At 47.0% G+C, this 23,230-nt stretch overlaps 1 protein-coding gene across 1 annotated transcript; it reads right to left on the reverse strand.

Moving 5' to 3' along the window:
• Positions 1–1,258: 1,258 nt before the first annotated feature.
• Positions 1,259–22,794, reverse strand: VWA2 (von Willebrand factor A domain containing 2). The gene is made up of 13 exons (XM_054276705.1): positions 22,742–22,794; positions 22,099–22,173; positions 20,118–20,251; positions 18,726–18,835; positions 10,584–10,778; positions 9,669–9,799; positions 8,882–9,014; positions 8,383–8,438; positions 7,446–7,553; positions 6,089–6,670; positions 5,228–5,779; positions 2,199–2,321; positions 1,259–1,510 (listed from the first exon to the last, which is right to left on the reverse strand). The coding sequence occupies exons 1-13, from the start codon at positions 22,788–22,790 to the stop codon at positions 1,377–1,379; spliced, it is 2,382 nt and encodes a 793-aa protein (XP_054132680.1). The 5' UTR covers positions 22,791–22,794; the 3' UTR covers positions 1,259–1,376.
• Positions 22,795–23,230: the final 436 nt, after the last annotated feature.

A 23,230-nucleotide genomic window follows, 5' to 3' on the forward strand; every position in this document is an offset into this window, starting at 1 on the left:
GCTATTAGGAAAACCATGGCAGAGAAACCCCCAGGGAGCTGCAAAGCCAGCAGGGCAGCAGGGTGAGAAGAGGGGTCCCTCAGACCCCTCACACAAACAGGACGCACTCTGCTTTTGAGAGCAATTTGTCTGCAATTTGTCTGGAATCTAGTTCTTTACTTGTGCACCACACCATGAACCAGGGGTTTGGTGTGAGCCTGGCCAAGCCCATTCTCCCCACATGAAGAGAAAACTGACAGCTTAACAGCAGAGGCAATGCTGAGCTACAGCCATGCCCAAGAAACATTAATAGATTCGTTTCCCTTTGTATCCCAAATGTCAGCCCTTCAAGTAAGCCTCTGTTCTGTTAGATTGTCTGTGTCCTAAGGCACAGCAAAGTGACAGAGAAAAGAAAGCAGAATCTCCTCTTCCTCCCAGCCTGGTTTCTCCCACAAGGCACCACAGTGCTCCTCCTGTCTCAGTGCCAGCTTTGATCCCTGAGAGTGCTTTCAGACCATTCTTCTTTTGACAACAAACCTGCTGAGCAATTTGTGTCTCTCTTTGTCCATCTAATGTTACTATTCAAACATAGGGCCAGGACATCTGGGTGAAGGGATTTTTCTTCTGCTGGGAACAATAGACTCTATTCTCATGAGCACTGGCAGTCACAGTTAATATCTCTGCCTTGGCTCTCTGCAGACCTGGCTGTGCTTTCCTGAGGTGACAGACACCATGGGAAAGTCAGCAGACAACCCAGCACTGGGAACCACAGGTTTTGGGGGAGCAGCTCTGTAAATTTTACAGGTTTGTGGGCAAATTGATCTAGTGATGAGGTGAGGCTGATGCTCCAAAGGATGCAGGCATGCGGCCAAACTCTCTTTGGAAACGTGAACCATCACAGGCCAATAAATGCAGAGAAGAAAGCAGCATGAACAACCTAAACAGAAACAGAATAAAGACTTGTAATCAGTTCTCCTTCCTCTTCCTCTGTCTTCCTGCATGTAATGAGCTATTCACTCCAGCACCTGACTGCAAGTGCATCATCTGTGTTATACCCCTTCAGCAAGAGCTCCAGAATTGCTCAGACTTCTGCATATTTTTAGACTAACTCACAGATCTATCAAAATCTGTTAAAAAAACCCCAAAACAATCAAGACCTTAAGACCTGGATGAGTAAATGCAAAATGCCAGAAAGAAATACTTAAACACAAATATTTACTTCAGTTATAAAAGAAAGAGAGTTCTTGGGAGCCCAGTTTGTGCAATGCAGGAATTGGGAATGGCCTCAAGACAGTCCCTGTGCTGGAGCAACTCCACCAACTCCAAGGGCTGGACAGTGCCTGTGAGTGGCAGAGAGTGTTCCTGGATGGAGAACTGGAGCAGTCAGCACATCTGTGTCAATGCCTCTGATCCATTTGCCTTTTGCTGTGCTGGAGGGCTCTGGAGAGGTGCTGCAGACCCCTTGGACTCCACTGCACATGGGAACGTGGAGGAAGGGCTGGAGATCTTGGAGAATCCCCCCGGAGAACTCCTGTGGCAGAGGAAAAGCATAGATGTGGGATGAGGGCTTTAGGACCAAGGGATAAGGTCACACTCAGTCCACACCAACCAACCAACCATTCATTCCCTTAGATGACAGATATTAGAGGCCACAGGCTGGAAGTCAGAATTCTGGTAAAAAGCAAAATATTGGGCATGGGGAAAACCCATCTAAATTGAGAACATCATGCTATGGGCACAAGGCCATCTCTAGGGAGCCAGAGACTCCTCACCTCATGGGCATTGCTCCCCTGCTGAAGAGAAGGAGGGCAATGGAGAGGTTTTACACCATGGACAGCATTGAAAGGGGAAGTGAGGGGGTCTGCTCCAACAGAAACAGCTCCCCCCCATTAAAAGAGAGTCAAATCTTTCCACCTGGGGAGCCTAGGAAAGCTTGTTTTTTCTAGCAGGGCAGAGGGAAAAGTGGAACAGAACAGAGTGGAAGACTACCAAAATTATTTAGACCTCCTTGGGCTCCCCTCACAGTCAACTCACTCAGTGAATGTATAAAAATGCACAGCTTCTCCAGAGAAGCCCTTGCTCCCCTCAGCAGCCCAAACCTCTCCACTTTCCATAAGATAAAGAGCACACCAGCACCAAGGCCTGGCCACCAAACAGCGTCCAGGAGTTTCTCTGTTCAGGGAGGGATGGGATGAGTTTGGGGGGCTGCTGGTCCTTACTGCTCTCACAGTGGGGTCCCTCCCAGCCATGGCACTGGCAGCGGTAGCTCCCCGGCCCCAGGATGCACACGCCCTGGTTCATGCAGGGGTTGGGCTTGCACAGGTTCACAGGGCTTCTGGCTTCTGCAACAGACACAGAGCAGAGAGCAGGCTCAGGCACATCTGCATTATTACTAGCTGAGACTCACATCCATCAGGAATGCTGCAAAAATTGTCATCAGGGGCTACTGGGACTGGAGAAACATTTAAACATGGCAGAGGGTGCAAGCCACAATTCTGTCTTGACACTTTAACCTAGAGAACAGAATGGCTTTTCTAGGTGTCTAAATCTGGAGAATATTCCTAGTAAAGCTTAAGAGTCACTTAATGATAGGCTGCATATGCTAGAAAAGCAAAATGGAGCATGTGCAGAGCTGTGGGCACCCCCAAAATCCCCCCACCAGACCTGGACAACACAGAGCAAGACACATGCCCTGCCCTAACAGGTTCACAATCCCAAATGCCACTGAAGTTCAAACCTCACTTTGCCCCAGAGAGGATAAGAGTTTCCCCTGGAGAGGAATAAGGAGAAGTTGCCAGCTGGGAAGTAAGGATGACATGAATGGAAAACAACACAGGGAAAATTTCTGGGTTTCTTTTTGAGGGGGCTTGAGAGAAGCCTGCAAGCACAGCCCAAGTTATTAGCCCTGTTGTTATAAAGTATGTGACAGCTTTCCCAACCCTCTCAACACAACAGAGCCCAGCTGTCAGCAGGGCTGGCAGGGTTCCATGCTGCCTTGCTGCCAATACATTAGGTTAAGTAGCAGCATCCCAGAGGAATTTGCTTCCAGTCTGCTGGCAACACCACTTCGGTGTTGGTGAGGGTGTGAAATTCCTCTGCTCAAAAACTGCGAAGTGGTGCAGAGCTGCTTGCCTTACCCTTTGCTCCAGGGTAGAAAAATCACAGACAAAGTAGAAAAAGGGGAAGGAAAAAGAACACAAATCCTATCCCCTATCTGCACATCAAGTCATTGAATCTCAACCCACACCTAAGACTGGCAAAATTGTAACTGAAATTCTTTTTTTTTTTTTTTTTTTGACAGCCCTAGACCTGAGACATATCAGTCTAGCTTCAGCTTTAACTCCAGTTGATTTCATAGGGAACCAAGCCAGGTTAAAAAATATTTTAGTTACCATGGGATTTGTGAACTGGGGTCCTGCCTGAGAGTGTATTCCCAGGGATGGACACTTCCACTATTATTGGGCTGAAAGCTGGATCTCTTGGACACACCACTCATCTTCCAGGTGCTGCTGTTCCATGGTGCTCTGCTCTACAAGTGTCGACCTCATCCCTCCAGGGATGCTCCACAGCATAACCTCACAGACCCTGCTGTGGGGAATCATTCTGCCCCAACACCATTTCTCTGAATTCCAGCCTGCTGTTAACAAACCTTAAATGAGGTTCTTGCACTTTCATGATCCTAATAACTTGTATTTCCATTAATCTGATTCATATATATTTAATGCTTGGAAACTTTTTTCTCCTAAACCCTAGGTCCTTTTTTTCTGGACTCTTTTCAGATGAAACCTCAGAACTAACACCATATTCCAGGTACACAGAGGCAGGGTCTGTTTCTCAAATACCTCTGTAATCATAAAGTCTTAAGTCCTTTCACAGACAATGATTCTGTTATTAAGCCTTGGATTTGGGAGTAAAGACTGAGTGAAGGGCTTATCTTTACATCGCCCTTGGTTCCAGCCTATCTAGTACAAACTGTGATTTACCTGCAGATGAAATGAAAGCAACAATTCACTCTCAGGAAATGATATGTTATTACCCTGACTCCTTGAACCTTGCTGTCTCTTCCCCTTCACCCCTGGCATTTTAGCTAATTCCCAGGTACAGTACATTGTTTTTGTAATAACACAGCTGAAAGTACCCCTGCAACAGAAACACACTGAAAGGCTCAGCAGAAACCATCCGCAGAGCCTGCCAGGAGAGCAGCTCTCACCCCAAAGGGATGATGCTGCAGCTCTTTCTAAGCCTGAAGGAGACACAGCTGTGCCCAGAGATGAAAAGGACTTCTGAGCTGCAGCTCAAACATGCTTCTTTTGGTCTTATAAACATGTTAAAGCAAAAGGATAGATGTTAAACTAAGGCTATTTTGAATGAGAAAGCAAGGCATGGTATTTTAACTAGGAGTAATTTCATTGTCACTGTCTGAAAACTAGGGTTGCTGTCCTTTCTGAAAAGCTGATTTCTAGACAACATGCAAGTGTTTCAAATTTACTATTAGAGCCATATTTTTCCCCAGCTGAGGACTGGCACTCATGACTCAAAGTTTTGAAGAAACTTCCCCTTTTTTTTCAACCCCCAAACATGAGTTTTGACACAAATATTTGAAAATTCTTCCACTTTGAAGATAAGGATTTGGTCCTACAAATAAGACAAATCACAATTTGTCTAAAGGACTAGTTTAACAGTCTGAAGGCTTCGAAATGGACAGATTCTGATTTTAGGATTAAATACAGGGCAAAACAAAATGTCGAAAGCCTACATGATAATTTTAGTAGTGAGATATTAAGGATGAAAAGGAGTGATGAGGTTGCAGACTCATCACTTTACAAACACTTGGTCACAAACCTGTTGGACAAGACAGCAGAGACCAGCACAAAAAAGGGGCCCATTGAGCCCTCCCCCAGAAACACTGAAGAGGAACAGTAACACACAGTAAATTCTACAGATTTAAAGCAACATCAGAAAAAGAGAAAACTTCTTTTTCCTTCAGAGAAAACAGAACCTAGATCTAGCAGGGGTGGAAAGAGCCAGTCACACTATGGCCACTCTCATCCACTGGACTGAATCTTAGGAAATTTGGTTACTAAATCCTGAAGGATTGCTTTGGGCAGTCATCAGATTTCTGTGTCATAGTTTCCCCATCCGTAAAATGCAAAAGACAGTATCAAGTTCAGTCAGTAAAACATCCAAAAACCTACAACAGCAGGAGCTGGTGGCACTGACAGAGAGTGATGAATGGAGGCTCTCCTACCTTCACAGATCCTCTCGATGATAAGGCCTTGATAATACTGCAGGTCTTCATAGGAGGAGATGTGCACCAGGTAGTTGGGGGACCCAGCAACTCTCAGCAGTGTGTCCCTGTCTGCGTCCCCAACGACAACCACAAACACCAGGATGCCGTTGTGCCTCAGCTGCTGGGCTGGGGCAGCTGCACCCTGCATGCCCCCCCCATTGGAGAGCAGCACCACCACCTTGTTGACCCCAGGCCTTGCTCCCTTCTGCACAGTCATTACATCACTGTGAACATGCAGCAAGGCACTGCCTGCAGAGGCTGAGTCCCCAAGGAAGGGCACCTGGTCGATGGCCTGGAAAACAGCAGAGCTGCTGGTGTGGGTGTCCAAGGCAAACACAGTGTGAGCTTTGCTGCCATAGGTCACCAGGGCAATCTGGGTGACATCCCGGTTGATGATGAAGTGCAAGCAGCTGCTCCTGACAAAGCGCCTCAGACGCAGAAAGTTCTCCAGGCCAACTCCAGACGAGGCATCCACAGCAAATGCCAAATCCAGAGACTGGGCCTGGCAGCCTGGGGAAAGGAGCACAAACATGGTGTCTCTCAGAACATATATCTGCTCCTTTCTGACTGAAAAACAGCAGTGAGAGGAAATTGTGCGCAAAATTCAACACTGCTGATCACTGATGGTGAAGGGTGATCTATGTCTCCTTCACAAGATCCATCACAAAAATCACTCATGGGAGGTTAGTCCTGGGATCTGTGACTGACAAACAAAAACAAGGACATTCATCCTTCTGTACTTCCTTCCTCCCTGCTGGAATTTACGACACCCCAGCATGGTTTGGCAAACTTGTCCCCCCTTGCCCACACCAATCTTACCTTCAGGATTGCCCACACTGCAGATTTTTCTCTGCAGCTCTGGCATCCTGTTGAAGAGGTCCTGAGGGTCAGAGTAGACAATGGTCTGCTGTGGATTGCCAGTCACCGTGGTCAGCTCTGCTCTCATGAAGCTGCTGCCTACGCCAATCAAGAAGATATTTTGGTCCTTCACATACTTAGTGGCTTCTGCCACTGAATCCTGGGACTTGGAGTCAGTAAGCAGGACAACCACACATGGGAGATCATCCTGCACATCTGCAAAGACTGGGCTACTCCTAAAACCGTGCTGTGCAATGTACTGCAGGGCTCTGCCTGTCAGGGTTCTCCCTCCACTGAAACTCAAGGCATCAATTCTCTTCATGAGACTGAGTGCATCCTTGTGCTGGCCCAGTTCAATGGGTACCTTGATATCATCATCATACTGGGCCACCCCCACGCTCACTGGGGAGTCCTGGCCCACCACGGCCTGGAGGAATCTCTTGAGGAAGGCCTTGAAGCGCAGGAACCCTTCCAGTGTGACCCCTGCTGAGCTGTCCATCAGGAAAAGGAGATCCACACTGCACTCCAGGCTCAGCTTTGCTGCTGGAAAGGGAGAAGGCAATCAGTCATCTGCAGGGCAACCCCAACAGGGGCTTGCTGGAAGCCTTGTGGAGTGGGGACACTGTGTCCAGCAACCCAAACATTTTGCCATTCATATCATGAGCTGGAGGAAAAATGGGCCAGGAGCAGGCTTTGTTTTGGTTGGATGCCATATAAACCTTTAGAGACAGGAAACATCTATGGGAATTCTTGCAATTTTGGATGGCAAACTTCAAATCAGAAATTATCTTAATGCTGTAGGCAGAACCTCTGAATGACACAATCACATACTGGAGAAAGGAGAGAGTCCAAGCACCAGACCCTCATCTCTGACACCCTGAGACACTGAAGCTGGAACCTTGGTTCTGGGGAAAGTAAGTACAAGGTGTTTTCTAATGATCAGGAGCTTTTGGCTTTTTTACATTGAACCCCCAAAACCAGGAGCTCCTGCTGCACCTGTGTGTGTGGGGAGGGGACCAACAGACACATCCATGTCTCTCCCAGTGACTCTGATCCCACAGCACCTGCATTTAGGCACAAAGGGCAGCCATGCCACAGTGAGACTGTCAATACTGGTGCTCTTCATAGCCACACAGTGTCTGAAGAGCAGGACCCAGCCACTGGGCCTGACACAGCATGAGAGTAAATTCAGCCTGCTTTTGGAGAAAAGCCCAAGCATTGTGGCCCCACCCCAGCTGTCCCCAGGGTGGCACAGAGGGTGTCACCAAAGCAGGACCCAGCTGAGAGGGAAGGAGACAGAGCACAGGCTCACACCTACCACAGTGGATGTCTCCTCCGTAGCCCAGCAGGCAGAGGCAGTGGTACCTGTCCAGTCCCTCTGGGACACACGTGCCACCATTCTGGCACGGCTGGGAGTCACAGGGGTCTGACCAGGACAGGGAAGAGAAAGAGAGGTCATCAGCAGGGAGCCTGCCCTTCCCCATCCTCTGCCAGCATGAGCAGCATTGCTAGTGGAAAAAGGGTCACAGCTCTGCCCCTCTTGCTGCAGAGTTTGAACTAACACAGGGACACCTCATCTCCAGGGCAATTTCCATTTGGGATGGCTCTCCAGCAGGCTGTGACAAGAAAGAAAACCAGACTCTGACTTGGTTTGATGTGGAACAATAGCAGTGACACCATATTTGTATTAATAGAGAATTGCTAAAGGTCCTGCAGTCCTGACAGATTTTCAGCAGCAATGAAGAGGTCAGGGTCTGGCCTGCTGCTTGGACAGTGCTGTACTGGTAAAGAAAATGAAGCCACTGTCACCTGAACCTGAATTTGCAAAAAGGACTGAAGAAGCACAGTTACTTCAACAGCCACAAAAATGGGCAAGTGATCAGCACCTGTCAGGCTCCCCACTAACCTGATGTGCTTATGGTACCTAGTGTATGACTGGAGGCACCCCTGCATGCTCCCCTGGCTGGATAACAGTGACTCCCTGCAGGCACTGGGAAGCAATGCAAGACTCTGCCCCCAGAACATGAACAAATGAGAATTCACTGGCTCCTCAAGTGGAGGAGAAGTTACTGGGAGACATTTTAATCCAAAAGAACTCTGGTCATAGATTAAAAAATGGATTAAATATCTACTGATCACAGTCTCTCACTCTGAGCACAATTTTTGAGAAGTGAAAGCAAACCCTTGTCTTTTTGCTCTTTAATTATTACCTTTCCTGTTTCACAAATTAAAGTTTTGGAAGAGCAAAATCCCACCTGGACATACAGTTCGGAAGCACCTGGATGGGTGTTTTATCAAGACTCTCTTCCACCTGAAACAGGAAGAATAAGATCTGCCATTAATTTAAATATTAACAAGGTGCCTTCAAGGTGGATCTTACTGTGTTTTCAATGGAAAAACTTCCCTTTGAAAACACAGGTTTTCAAAACAAGTATTTTTTTAAAATAGTCCATTCTAAAGGAGATGGCAAAAGGAAAAGCATAATTTCATTGAATCTACCCTTTTTTAAAAATTTCAACTGTAATATTTACATTTTAAAATTATGGATGTATTTTTAAGACTCAAAAAATTATTTTGTCTGCTTGCTGCTCAGCCAATGATCAGAGCAGAGACTCTTCCTAGGACTACAGACTGTTTGCATCAGTCTTCTGAGGGACCTTTATCCCAGTAAATAGTCACGGTCAGATAAAAGCCTCATTACTGTATTTATCTCTCAGCCCCTCTCATTTTTAGAGCTGTGGGTGCCCAGCTTACCTGGTGAAGGGGCACAGTGAAGCCTGCACTGCATTGGGCTGCTTTGAGCCTTTCCAACACACATAGCTGCCAGCCAGCTCTTTCACAGTCTCCAGGGTCCTGCGCTCACAAGGGTGAGACTCAACTTTGCAGCCTGCAGCAAAGTAAAAGGCAAACTAGCCTCAGCTGCCTGAAAATACAAAGGCTGTAAGAGTAGACAGCTGTTTTCAACTATCTGACAACAACAGACTGGGCAGAGCTTCCAAGAGCCTCTGGGAGACCCCAGAGGTAAGATTTCCTGTTGAAAAGATCACCAGCCTACTCCACTTTCTGGAAACCTAAATATTCAGCCTCCTTTGCTTTGCTATAAACCACACACTGCTGAGTTCATGATTCAGTGACAGTTTTTCAGCCCCTTTGGTGCCTTTATCATTCATGTGTTTGATTTTCTGCTACCTCTGGACCACTCCAGTTCTATCCTTTCTAACTCCTGGTGCCTCCCCCTGATACACAGCCAAGTCCATTAGAAAATTTAACACAACTGCCTTTATCCCTCTATCCCCTGTCACATGACCAAAAGCCAATATTCCCATTTTCAGAGGTGAATCAGGATGCAGGAAGATTTAGGATTCTGCAGCTTGGAGGAATTTGGAGAGCATGCCATCCTGTTTGGGCACCAGAAGCAGATTACCTCAAAGTGCAACACCTGCTAATTCCCCTGCATGCTTCCTGACACTGCCTCATCATCCTCACTCAGTGCCATGTCCAAGCTAAAGCATGGGCATTGAGGTGTGGCCAGCAGGGTCACCTGGAGCGGTGGCAGTGCAGGCAGAGTCACTCAAGGTGCTGTACAGGCCGTTGGCAGCATCCTCAGCATCTCCAGCAAAGAGCAGGTGCCGCTCAGGGGGCTCGCTGGCCAGCACCTGCAGCTCCTCCCACCTGCCAAGCAAGGCACAGGTCAGCTGCTCAGCCTCCCCCACAAAGAATTAAGAGTCAGAACCAACCCTGTGCAGCAAACAGAGTTGATGCAAAACCATGACACTCCTCAGTTTCCAGGATCCTGGTGTGTTTAGTCTCAGGCAGCAGCATAGCTCTACCAAGTGGAAAAGTTTCTGTCATTAACTCTGGTGCTCCTTCTACATCAGCCACCAAGTCAGTGTTTCCTCTGTGCCTGCATTACCCCGAAAATTCCTTTTTGTCATGGTTTAAGAATGGTATTCCCCAATTTAGTCTTCTCACTGAAACCAGGCTTCCCCTTCCTTCCCCTATCACCTCCAGCTGGAAACACAAAAGGAAAAAATATTTCATGGACTGAGATAAGAACAATTTACTGAGAACAGAAACGACATGAGAAATCAAGCAGCAACAGCAGCAATAAAAATATTAATAACAAAAGATATAAGACGAAATCAATTTCCTTGGAAAGTCTGTCTCAACACTGTTTGTCCACCACAGTTTCTCCCCTCCTTGGAAGGAAGGAATACCATTCCTCTCTGAAGGGAGAAAGTCCCTTTCCCCACCCCTGGCAATGACAAAGTGGTATGGATTATTTCTTAGATACACCCACAACTACAGGAAAAAAAAATCAACCCTGCTCTGGCAAAAACTAAGCCACCTTTTTCTCTTTTCAAAACTTATATCTAGCCTGAGACAACCCCTCACTCACCAGGACTGGCCATTTGGCTAGCTGGGTGTCTGCTTCCCACTCTGGAGAGTTTCCTACCTTGGAAACTTGATTCCCACAGCAAAAACTGCGATGTGTCTCTCCTTCACCTGCATTGCAGGCCCTGAAGTGCTGCCCTGGGACTTTCCATCTGAAATGATGATCAGGACTTCAGGGACACTTGAGTTTCTGCCACCAGGGAAACCCTTGTGGAGAATGTACTTCAGAGCCTGACCAGTCTCTGTGCTGCCACCTCTAGAAAGCAGGGAGATATAATCAGAAAAGAAGAAATCAGAATTCCTCCCCTGGTACTGAATTTACCATTTGGGTTGCAAATTTTTACCCTCTGGTGTGACCATGTTCACAGGGGTCTGAGGATGAGGGAAGAGATGAGGATCTGACTCCATGTTTCAGAAGGCTTGATTTATTATTTTATGATATATATTATATTAAAACTATACTAAAAGAATAGAAGAAAGGATTTCATCAGAAGGCTAGGCTAAGAATAGAAAAAGAAGGAACGAATAACAAAGGCTTGTGTCTCAAACAGAGTCCGAGCCAGCTGGGCTGTGATTTGCCATTAATTAGAAACAACCACAAGAGACCAATCACAGATCCACCTGTTGCATTCCACAGCAGCAGATAACCATTATTTACGTTTTGTTCCTGAGGCCTTTCAGCTTCTCAGGAGAAAAAATCCTAAGGAAAGGATTTTTCAGAAAATATCATAGCTACACTCTGGTAATGGGAAGTGTAGCCTATTTCTGCTTGTTGATACACAACAGATCCATGGGGATGTCTCATCCTGTCATTCTTCTCATCTTCTACCCACTGGTCCCATCTCTTCACCCTTATGTCCCTCCTCTCCAACTCAGAGCGGTCTCTACAGCAGAGTGTTTCTGCAATTGGTGCAGTAACCAGAACTCTTGGATATTTGAACTTTATTTCCATCATCTACAAATGTCTCTACAGCTTCTGTCTTTCCATGTGAACATTGTGGTCATTCAGCTGCTGAAGGGGTGCCAGGTGTGGCCCTTTGTGACACGGTGTGTTGTGTCAGAGCCCTGGGTGATGTGTGACACTGCTGTGGCCCTTGTGACACAGCAGAGGGCTGTGTTAGGGGTATCTAAGGGGCACAGAGCCCCGGGAATCCCATTCCTATGAGAGCTGCTCTCTCAGGAGGAAGCAGCTCCTGGGATCCCTGTGCCCCGACCGCATCAGATGAGGAGGAGGAGGAGGTGAAGCCCAACTCCCAGCCCCCAGCCCCTTGCCTGGCTGGATGGATGGAAAACCAGCCCTCAGTGGGCAGAGGCTGGGGGCAGGGGGCAGCTCAGGCCTGCCCCTGTAGGACACTGAGGAGGGGGGTGCCTTTGACCACATGGATAAAGACTGGGAATGTGACTCGGATCAAGAGCTTTCCCCATGGAGAGACATTACCAGACGGGAGCTCTGCCTTTGGGAAGAAATGACACTCCAAGAGTATAATCAACTACAGGAAGGTGTGAGGGCCCAGGAAGTCTCCCCACAGAGAGCTGTGAGGCACCAAGAGTTGTATCAGAGGTGTGAGTGTGGGAGAGGTACAACTGTGAGAGTCCACTGGAGACATGGCTCACAGCAAAGGCTGTGGGGAGCAAGAGTGACAGGCCAGGAGTTGCACCGATTGCGCACAGAGGATGAGACACACCAAGCGCAGGCCCAGCGGGAAGGGCGGGCACACCAGGAACCATCTCTTTTGGAAGAAGCGCAAAGCCACCCATTCCAATGGGAAAGAGACAAGAGAGACCCAGAGTTGTCCCAAGTGAGAGACAACAGGGACAAGGACCTATCACAAGAAACAGACTACAATGTCCAGGAGCTGCCCCAATGGGAAGAAGATGGGAGCGACCAAAAGCCGCCCCAACAGGAAGGAAGCGTCAGCAGCCAGGGGCTGTCCCATGGGGCAGAAGGCATTGATTACAGGATATGGGACAAACCCTTGCTCCCAGAGACGGACGAGGATGCCCAGGAGGGCCCCACCTCTCCCAGCAGTATGGGCACCGAGGTGGCAGGAGAGGCAGTCCATGAGCTGCCCAGAGACTTTTCTGCCCTGGGGAGTTCCATGGAGGATGAACTGGCAGCCACTCTGGCTGAGGAGGAAGAGCCCCTCGAGGTGGAAAGGGCACCGGGTTCTCCTGCCCTCATGGAGGAAATGCCACCAGCAGCAGCAGAGAACCCATGCTGGTCCCCGGAGTGCAGCCAGGCTGTGCTGGATTTAGCGAGGCGCATCAGCTGTGAGATCGTGGACAATGCTGTGCTTGTGATCCAGGGATATGGCCAGCAGCCAGAGGAACAGAGGTACCTGGAGCAAAGCTTGTATGCTGAAATAGAAGCAGCAATTGCAGGAGAAACAGGGGAAGAGAGCCCAATCTCTGCCCCACACAGCCCCTGCTGCACCCCCAGCCCCTTGCTCAGCCCACTGGGAGCCTCCAGTGAGGAGCAGGTGGACACAGACAAGGGATCAGCCCTGGAAGAGCAAGAGCCTGAGGAGGGGGCCTTGGCTGAGGAGCTTGAGCATTCTCAGGGCAAAGATGAGGAAGGCGCAGAGCTGTCCCAAGAAGAAATCAGTAAATATCAAGAGGGGTCCCAAGGAGAAGCCTCAGATGAGCAGGAGCTGTCCCTAGATGAAGCTGGTAGCCATCAGGAAGGGTCCCAAGAGGAGGTCTTCCCTGAGCAGGAGCTGTCCCTAGAAGAAGACAGTGGGTACCAGGATGTCTCCCAGGAAGACACCAGCATAGGGCAGGAGCTGTCCCTAGATGAAGCTGGGAACCACCAGGAAGAGCCCCAAGAGGAAGCCAGCTTTAAGCAAGAGCTGGCCATAGATGAAGCTGGTAGGTACCAGGAAGAGCCCCAAGAGGAAGCCAGCTTTGAGCAGGAGCTGGCTGTAGATGAAGTTGGTAGGTACCAGGAAGAGCCCCAAGAGGAAGCCAGCCCTGAGCAGGAGCTGGCCATAGAAGACACTGGGAGCCATCAGGAAGGGTTCCAAGAGGAAGCCAGCTTTGAGCAGGAGCTGTCCCTAGATGAAGCTGGTAGGTACCAGGAAGAGCCCCAAGAGGAAGCCAGCACTGAGCAGGAGCTGGCCGTAGATGAAGTTGGTAGCCATCAGGAAGGGTTCCAAGAGGAAGCCAGCTTTGGGCAGGAGATGGCTGTAGATGAAGCTGGTAGGTACCAGGAAGAGCCCCAAGGGGAAGCCATCCCTGAGCAGGAGCTGGCCGTAGATGAAGTTGGTAGCCATCAGGAAGGGTTCCAAGAGGAAGCCAGCTTTGGGCAGGAGATGGCTGTAGATGAAGCTGGTAGGTACCAGGAAGAGCCCCAAGGGGAAGCCAGCCCTGAGCAGGAGCTGGCCGTAGATGAAGCTGGTAGCCATGAGGAAGGGTCCCAAGGGGAAGCCAGCCCTGAACAGGAGCTGTCCCTAGAAGACACCGGGAGCCACCAGGAAGAGCCCCAAGAGGAAGCCAGCCCTGAGCAGGAGCTGGCTGTAGATGAAGCTGGTAGCCATGAGGAAGGGTCCCAAGGGGAAGCCAGCCCTGAACAGGAGCTGTCCCTAGAAGACACCGGGAGCCACCAGGAAGAGCCCCAAGGGGAAGCCAGCCCTGAGCAGGAGCTGGCCGTAGAAGAAGCAGGTGGGTACCAGGACGGACCCCAGCAGGAAGCCAGCAGTGAGGAGGAGCTCTCTTTAGAAGAGGAGCAAAGCCAGCACGAGCTCTCTGCCTGGGATGAAAGCACTGAGGAAGAGCTGTCCCATGAGGATGTTGAAAACTACCAAGAAATTTCAGACTGGGAAGAAGCCACGGAGCAGGACCTGTCCTCAAAAGAAACTCAAAGCCACCACGAGCTCTCTGACTGGGATGAATACATCGAAGAAGAGCCATCCCACGGCAATGCCGGAAGCTACGAAGAACTTTCAGACTGGGAAGAAGGCACAGAGAAAGGCACTGAGCAGAAACTCTCCTTAGAAGAAGCCCAAAGCCACCATGAGCTCTCTGACTGGGATGAATCCGTCGGGGAAGATGATGCACTGTCCCATGGAGATGTCAGAAGCGACCATGAAATTTCAGACTGGGAAGAAGGCAAGGAGCAAGGCCTTTTCCCAGGACAAGTCAGTACCTCCCAGAATCTCTCTGCCTGGGAAGAGCCCAGCGAGCACGAGCTGGCCCACGAAGAGGTCAGCAGCTACCAAGAAGAGTCTGATTGGGAAGAGTCCATTGACCAAAAGGTCTCCAAGAGACGTCGCTCCCGCCTGTTCCGGGCGCTGCGGGCACTGCAGGGGATGTTCTCCTGCCTGGCCCCATGGCCCTACGATTAGGGCTGGCTGCCAGCACCAGCCTGGGCCCCACAGGGGCAGCTGGCCCTCAGCATGTCCCCCATGTCCTGGGACAGCTGCCTTTGCCCAGACATGGCCCTGCAGCCCCAGCAATCCCCAGCTGCTGCGGAGCATCCCAGGCTGGTCTCTCCAAGACAAATATCACCCGTGTGGCCAGCCCCAAACCAGCACCCATGGGGGCACTTGGTGCCATGTGACTCAGTGGTGAAGGTCACAGACTCATCAGGGTGGGACGAGACCTTGAATGCCATCCAGTCCCACCATCACCCTGAAACCATGTCCCCAAGTGCCACAGCCAGACGATGCTGGAACACTTCCAAAGACAGAGACTCCACCACCTCCCTGAGGAACTCCTTGCAATCAACTCCTGACCACTCTGTCAGGGAAAAAATGGTTTGAATATTTCATCAGGACCTCCCCTGGTGGAATCCAAGGACATTTTCTCTCATCCGGAAAGGATTACATGGAGATCCTTTGGGATTTTATCTGTGAGGAATGAGCACAGACAGGTGTTTTGCACACTGTGCATGACTCCATTGCACACTGCATGACTTTGCCAAACACAATTTATCCAAAACAGACAGAAGTTGGGTTTTAGAAATAGTAGCATTAGTTAAAAAAAAATAAAAACAACAAAAAACCCCCAAAAAACCACCACCAAAACACACTAAAAAACCCACAAAAAGAATAGGAGTAGGACTAATAATAATGGCACTTGGTGCTAAAGTCTAGTTGAGGTGTTAGAGCATAGGTTGGACTCGATGATCTTAGAGGTGTCTTCCAACCTCATTATTCTGTGATAATATGAAGAAGATTTAGAAGTAGTAGTAAATAAGAAAATAAGGATAAGAATAAGAATGAGAAAAAAAAAGTAGGAATAATAATAACAATGAGAATAAGAAAAAAAATAAGAACAAGAATAGGAATAATAAAAAGATTAAGAATACGAATAAAAAAAGGGGAAAAAAGGAATAAGAAGGAGAAAAATAATGCAAATAGAAAAAGGAATAAGAATGATAATAAGAAAAAAATAAGAAAAGAATAGGAAAATGAATAAGAATTTAAACAAGAAAAAAGAAAACTAAGAATGAGAATAAGAAGGAATAAGGACAAGAATAAATTGATGTAGAAGAAGAAACAGAAGTAAATAGTGGGAAGAAGAAGAAGGAGAAGAACAATAGGGATGATAATAAGATGATGATGGAGATAAAATAGTAATAGTAGCTAATTATTATTATAATATATACATTATAATGCATTATTATTTGTTATATTATTAATATACATTATTATTATATATTTTATATATTATATTATTATTATTTATATTGGTAATATCAAGTTAAAAAACATCAACACATTCTCTAGCATCACAGAATGGTTTAGTTTGAGATGGACCTCAGAGATCATCTAGTTCCAACACATTCTCTTCTGCTCTTTTTCTCTCTCTCCGAGACCTCTTTCCTATTTCTCTCTCCCTCACATTTCTTGTAAATAAAATCTCTATGTTGCCATCACATGGTCTCATTTGCATCTTCATTTCGGCAGAGGCATCTCTCCCTAAAACACATTCTCTGCCCAGCCCGCTGCTCCTCAGCCCAAGGGTGGCCTTCTGGGCTGGCAGCACAGATTGCTGACTCAGGCTCAGCTTCTCCTCCACCCACAGCCCAAGTGCTCCTGCTCAGCCCCTGCCCAGCTTCTTCCACACGTGCCACAGACCTGTGTGCTGTAAATAATTTCCTGTAATTGCCCTTAAGGGGCTGCTTTTATTGCTGTCCAGAGCAATCCAGGGGAACCAAACCCCAGGTGTCACTCCTTCCTTGGAGGATTCATGTTCTTTGTCTGCATTGATACAAACACACCTCATTTGCTTTCTGAACATCCATCCTTTGCCCTAGCACCTGATTCCTGATTTGCTTCTTCTAGAAAAGCATTTCATCATGCCCAAGTGCACTGTTTTTCCACCTACCCTCTGATTTTCACAGAAACTTTATCATTCTGTACTTGCCAGGTCTCTTTGCTTTGAACTTCTTCCTCCTCTGCACTGCACCATTTCCAAGCATACTCAGTGACCATGTGTTCATAGCAAGTCCAAATTTGCCTTTTTCTGACCAGATGTCTGTGAGATGTTTCACTGAACAGTGCTTTGCATGAGGAAAACCACACTGTGCATAGTCAGTGTGGTGACTTAAATCTTGATGAACTCAGTACACTGTGCCCATGTGAGCCCTGAGGATTAGAAAATGTTAATAAAGAGCTCATTAAATTGCTTATTTGCATTTGGAGCTTCACTGGGGTTTGACACAGTGGAAATGTGTTTGAGGCACTACTCCAATAAGGGTTTTCTGAAGTACAAGGAGATCTGGGCTTTACCTGCTGTCTATCTTCAGGCACAGCACTGAGAAGGTTTCTCTCCTGTAACCAGCTGCTGACTGATATGAAAGAAATTCATGTGAAATTTAGCTTGAGATTACCACTGAGTATGGCTGGAACTGGCCAACGAATTCCAAAGCTATTTGGACAGCACTCACAGGGAGAAACCAGCAGTCTCCAAATAAATCACAAAAGCTTCACTTCAGTCTGATGCTGCCTCCTTCCAAGTGCTGTCAGCTCTGGGCTGCAGTCAGGAAATGCCTCACTGGCCAAAGGCTCATCAGAAGCACATCAAGGAACCTCTCAACCAAGATGTCAAACACCCATTTCTTTTTCAGAAGCCAATTGGAATCCATCCACAACTATTTTATCGACTTCAAAATGTCAGCTTTTCATTTAAACTAGATGAAATACCCAGGCAAAAAGTAATTATTTCTGTTTGATCTGTCAGCATCCCTCTGTTGTCATCAAGGAAATGCAGTGCCAGCCAGCAAATGCTGCTTCACTTTCTCTGCTCTCACAGACTTTCAACAACAACCAGAGAGGGGGAATGCATCTTTGTTTTCTGTGTTTCCTGTAACAGTGCAGAAGAGGTTTTCTCGATTTGCTAAACTCATCAAAAAGAAATACAACAAAATCCAGCCAACTGATCTTGCTTGAAAAATGCAAAACTGATCACATTTGCTTGCAATATGTGCAACATCCTGAGAGCAGCAGATACCCATGGGAAATGTTGATCTAACCCTTAGTCCTAAAACAGATCAGCTAAAAGAGTAGACATCCAGAGGCCTTACCAATACCTCATCTATCATCAAAACAAGTGGTATCTTGGGGTGATTGTCAGATCCTCAGTAGATCCAAATGTATTTCTCCAAGATGTAAAGTTTGGATTTTGAGAGGCTCTAAGGACAGCTCTTCTTTGGACTCCTGGCTCCATTTCCAGGGGTCACGGGAAGACATCCAACTCTCAACATTCAGGAAGAAAAAAGGTTTCCATCTGAAAACCTGATCCTCTTGAATTGAGCAAGCATACATAGATATCTACAGAGCAGAAGTTCATCACTGAATCACAGGACAAAGGAAACTGTAACCACCAAAAAATGAAGCAGCACACTGCGCTGCCTTAGCTCAGCCATGAGGGAACAACATGCTTGTTTTTCCATGGAGGATGTAACCCACTGCCTGGCTCAAACAGACAAAGAGCTGGAAAACTCTCTATTTACCATGTTATAACAGGACACTGAAAACTTTGTCTCCTATCAGCTTTCACTAAGACAGACCAGGTTTCACATTTTAGTGGATTGTGGATCATGGAGCACAGTGTTCATTCACCTCCCTCCCAGGGGACATCACACTGGTGTAAGCACAGCTGAAGCAGAGATTTCTAAACCTCAAAAAAAAAACCCTCAATCCAGAGATTGAGCCCAGAAAAAGCCCAGAAAAAGAGCAGAGATGTAAAATAAGCTGACCTGAACACAGTCCTCTTGATTCTCTCTTTCACTTCTTGTTTGGTTAGATAAGAATCCAGTGGGAATTCAAGGTGGGGAGTTGAGCTAAACTGTATCATTCCCACACGGACCTAAAAGAAAAGGTTATGGAAGGTCATGAAAGCTGTCTGTGCAAGTTTTACTCTTTTGATCAGTTTACAAACTTGGGAAGACTAAACTGTATGGAGGCAAACTATGTTTTTGATGTCGAGCCACAAGCAGTCTCAATGAACTTAGAGCAGGAACTCCATTATTATCTATACAGACTATAAACAAGGCAAAAATGTTTATCTGGAAACAACAGCAGCCTCTGCTGCAGTTAGAGGCAGCTCAGGATCTATATTAATCAACTCAGAGCAGCTCACAGCCTCAGGGGCAGTAAATTTATAAATAACACCTTATACACCAACCCACTTATACACTGGGCAGGCAACCTTTCCATCACTGAGAGTAGCTCCCTCTGGCACTGAGCACAGCAGGCAACACAAACCAATACTTTTTCTAATAGTTCCTCTAAAACCATTTTCTCAAGTTGAAAATGAAAATGGACTAAATGGTCTGTACTGGGCAATACATCCAGAATACTTCACTGAAGCCTTACAAGAAGTATTATGGAATGGGACAATTCCAAAGGTGGAAAGATTACCAATTTTCAGTCCACTCTGTGAGACAATTAAGTGAAAGACTAGTGGAGAGATGGTATTTAAAAAATAAAATACAACCTTCCCAAAGACCTGACATTTATTTGGAAAGGCTCTGGCATAGAATCAAGTCCAGCAGCCATTCCAGCCTGTTCCAAGGCCCTCAGTTGAGGCAGTGCTGTGGGACTGATGCCCACCTGGAACTGCTGCCAGTCTGGCTTAAGTCCCCTCAGATGAACCCCAGGGTGTTTCATTCACACCCAGAGGTGCCTCAAGGCTCCAGGGAGCAAGATCTGAAACTACAGCAGCACAGCACCCATCTCCTTCTGGGGGAAGCAGAGCAAGCAGGCTACATCATTTACATCTGTACAGAAAGGTGGCTAACTTCCCAGAGATTAATTCTGCAGCTTTCCAAGGAAAAGCAACAGAAAGATCCAACTAATTGATGAGCTTCCAAACCAAAATAAAATCCGTTAAAAAAAACCCCAAATAATAATCTTTAACCGGAAGGATTATGTATTTTCTCAAGTTCCAAAGGAACTGTTTAAAATCTGAAGAATCAAGAAGCATCCTCCAATCCCACTGCTTCACAAACTGCATCTTTCTGATAATAATAAATACTCTGCCCCCATGGTAGGTTGAATTTTGCAATTTCACTCAGCACATTACCACTGGCCTTTAGACACACTGGCCAAGATATTTGAAAATTGGAGGAGATATTCCTGACACTCACTCTGTCTGGATGGACGTCCAAGGCATCACAGAGCTTGCCTGCAAAGTGCTTGGACCTTTCAAAGCTTCCTTTGCCAATGCTGTAGGAGCCATCCAGGAGGAAAAGAACATCTAATGAGGCAGAGCACTGCATCACTAGGAGAAAACAGATATACACTGTGAATCTGTGTCTTTGTATCACCCCTGCCTGCATGAACATGACTACTCTCAAGCAGAAGTTTCCGAGGTGCTTCTGCTGCAGTGGAAACACACAATCTCATTGACATTCACATTTAATTTTCATTCACTGAAATAAATAAATGGCAGATTGCAGACTATGAAGAATCATTTTCAAAGCATTTAAAGGGAAATTTTAAAGTTTCCTCTGCAGCATTTGCCAGAATCAACTTCAAGGGAAAAAGAATCCAGAAGCTCAATAGAGATCAAGCACACTGACCCCTTAAGAGCTATTTTGGCCAGTGATGCTACTCTACCCCCATTATTATAATCTTTTTATTGTCACTACTTTTTCCAAATCCTTCCTGCTAGCCAAAACCTGAATTCATAATTAGGGTTTTCTGATCCCAGATTACAGGGATTGGAAGTTGTGAGGCATTCCCTTCTGGGTCACTGGCTCTCCTGAGGGGGCACCCAGCCTTGCCCTGGGGCTCCTTGCTGAGGACAAGCTGGAGCAGAGCCTCCCTGCCAGCCCTGTCCTGGCTCGTCAGCCTTGCCCTGGGAGCTGGGCTGAGCCTGGAGCTGCAGCAGGGCTCCTACCCCTGCCTGAACATGCACAGAGAAAGCTGCAGAGCCCCTCTTGGAGCTCAGTGCATCCCTCCGAGTGTCCAGAGTTGCCAGGACCCTGCCAGGGGGCTCAGAGCCCCTGGCACACAGCCCAGAACACCTGTGGGTTTGCTTATGACCCATGGAGCAAGTTACCAACCATAGATGAATACCTGCAAGCCATGACAAACTAAGTAGAATTATAGTGAATTTATCATGAGGTGAAAAAGTAGATTTTGGGGTTTTTGGAATGGGGATTCATAGGGAGCAAGGGATCTGGGCATGTCCAGCCTTTTTCCTTCTTCTTGGCCTCCATCTTCTGCTGTGATGGTGGCACTTTTAGATAGATTTAGAGTAGAAGCTCACTGTCTAACATAGGTGATAGGTATTGGAAAGTAATTGTAAACATTGTATAGGTAGTTTTTAGTTTAAAGACATAACAATAAAGTAGAAGCTCACTGTCTAACATAGATGATAGGTATTAGGAAGGAATTGTAAACATTGTACACATAGTTTTTTTGTATAAAGGCAGGCAGAGTGCCTGGAACTGTCCTGCTGGATGAACCTCGGCAGGGCAGGAGAAAATTTTTTATAGCTAAGACACAATAAACAACCCTGAGACCAAGAAATGAAGAGCTCTGACTCCTTCTTCAAGTGATGGGCTGGGAAAAGAGATTTTTTAACTTTTCTTGGGGTCACTCTGACAAGCTAAAGATCCTGAAAATCAGGAAAGAATTCACAGCAGAGTTTATCAGTAGCTGATTGCCAGTACAACAGGGGAGCTGCAGGTGACCATGGGCCAGCCAGAGCCCCATCCCTGCTCCCAGCAAGCTGTGCTGGCTTTACAGCCCCAAAAACCACCCACATGGGAGGTCTGATCAAGGCAGTAATTAAACACAGCTCTGCAAATCAGGATTGCTTGGAGCAGGCTCTGAAGAGCTGACAGAAACACCATACAGCCGGCAAATAGCCAATTTGGGGAAAATAGAGTAGATCACATCCCAGGAGAGCTAACACCAATGAGGGAGAAAGCCAGGCTGGAATAGAGGCAGCCACAGCACTGTGACTGCCAGAGCATTGCTGGGGACTTTATAGACTGAAGAGGGGCTAAGAAATGTAAGTAACAACAACAAACTTAAAAAAATTAAAAAAAACCATGCCAAAAAAACCAAAGGAAGAGGGAATTCAGATATAGAAAATGCTTTATAAAACAAACTTACACTGGCCAGCAGCTGAGATCTTGCCAATCATCTCCTGGCCAACGTGGATTTGTTGTATACCCAGTGCCAGCAAAGCTGTGGGATCAAACAGATAATCATCCATGAACAAGACATACAGGATTTAACCTATAACAGCAAAAATGCTGGTTTGCTGGATAGGTTTCACAGCTGCAAAACATAATTTGGTGACACAGCAGTGTATCTGTGTCAGGAAATTCCTTCTGGCAGGGACACAGAGAGCATGAAAAATGACAAGGACATGACTCCAGCACACAGGACAGTCTCTCTGCTCACTGCATGCAGGGACAGGGCAAGAATGAGAGCTAGGCCAGCCTTAAGCTTCTGAGATTACAGCCATAAACACTGGATAGATTTATGCACTTTTAACATAACATCAGCTTTTCCCACATCACTTAGACACTTTACATACAGATCAGTCATGTCTTCAAATTCTCAGAAAAACTGTTTCTCCAGGAATTATTTTCTCCCCTTTTGGGTGAAACTGTGTTTCAGAAGTTTACCCCTAAACCTCCTGGAGAGGCACTGACTTGGTTCTCATTCCTTGGAGTGAAGAACTCCAGCTGGAGATAGGGAAGCACCCGAGGCCCAAACCACTGATTCAAAATGGCAGCTTTAAACATACCTTGGGAAGTCAGGAAAATGCAGATGGACTCAAATGACAAGAGGTTCATGGTGACAAATCTGGAAGGGGAAAAAAAAAAAACCAAAAAGAAACAAAAGAGGAGAAGAATAGCAATCCAATTCCCAAAGCCAGTTTCTTTACCTGCAGCTGATCATCTTCCTGGGTGTCTCAGGTGATGAGCTCAGAAACAAAGTGTCTGGGGGGCAAAAGTAACTCCTACCCTGGGGAGAGGGGTAGGGAAACAGATAGAAGGGAAATGTTGTTATCATATTTCTTGAGTCCCATACCTTCTGGGTTGCTTTCTCACACACAGCTTTTCACAGCAGTGTTGTTCCTGCTTCTTCGTCAGGGCTCCTCCAAGGCTCTCCCTGACCAGCCAGCCCACCCCCTTTCATCCCAGTTATCTTCATTAGCCACAGCTGCTGCCCAATTAAGGACATCACAGCTGCAGCCCATTTAGAATAACTAGGATTGGGGCAAGGCCACTTA

The sequence above is a fragment of the Melozone crissalis genome, unplaced genomic scaffold (assembly GCF_028551555.1).
Source record: "Melozone crissalis strain CALT ecotype California unplaced genomic scaffold, PUWL_Pcris_2 ptg000019l_1, whole genome shotgun sequence".
Lineage (NCBI taxonomy): Eukaryota > Metazoa > Chordata > Aves > Passeriformes > Passerellidae > Melozone > Melozone crissalis.

Bases quoted from the DNA above. Each gene is read 5' to 3' on its own strand.
- VWA2 (XM_054276705.1), bottom strand. From the start codon at position 22,790: ATGAACCTCTTGTCATTTGAGTCCATCTGCATTTTCCTGACTTCCCAA. The intron at 22,174-22,741 runs GTATGTTTAAAG...TTGATCCCACAG, and splicing joins CATTTTCCTGACTTCCCAAG to CTTTGCTGGCACTGGGTATA. The intron at 18,836-20,117 runs GTGAGTGTCAGG...CTTTTCTTTTAG, and splicing joins TGGACGTCCATCCAGACAGA to GTCCGTGTGGGAATGATACA.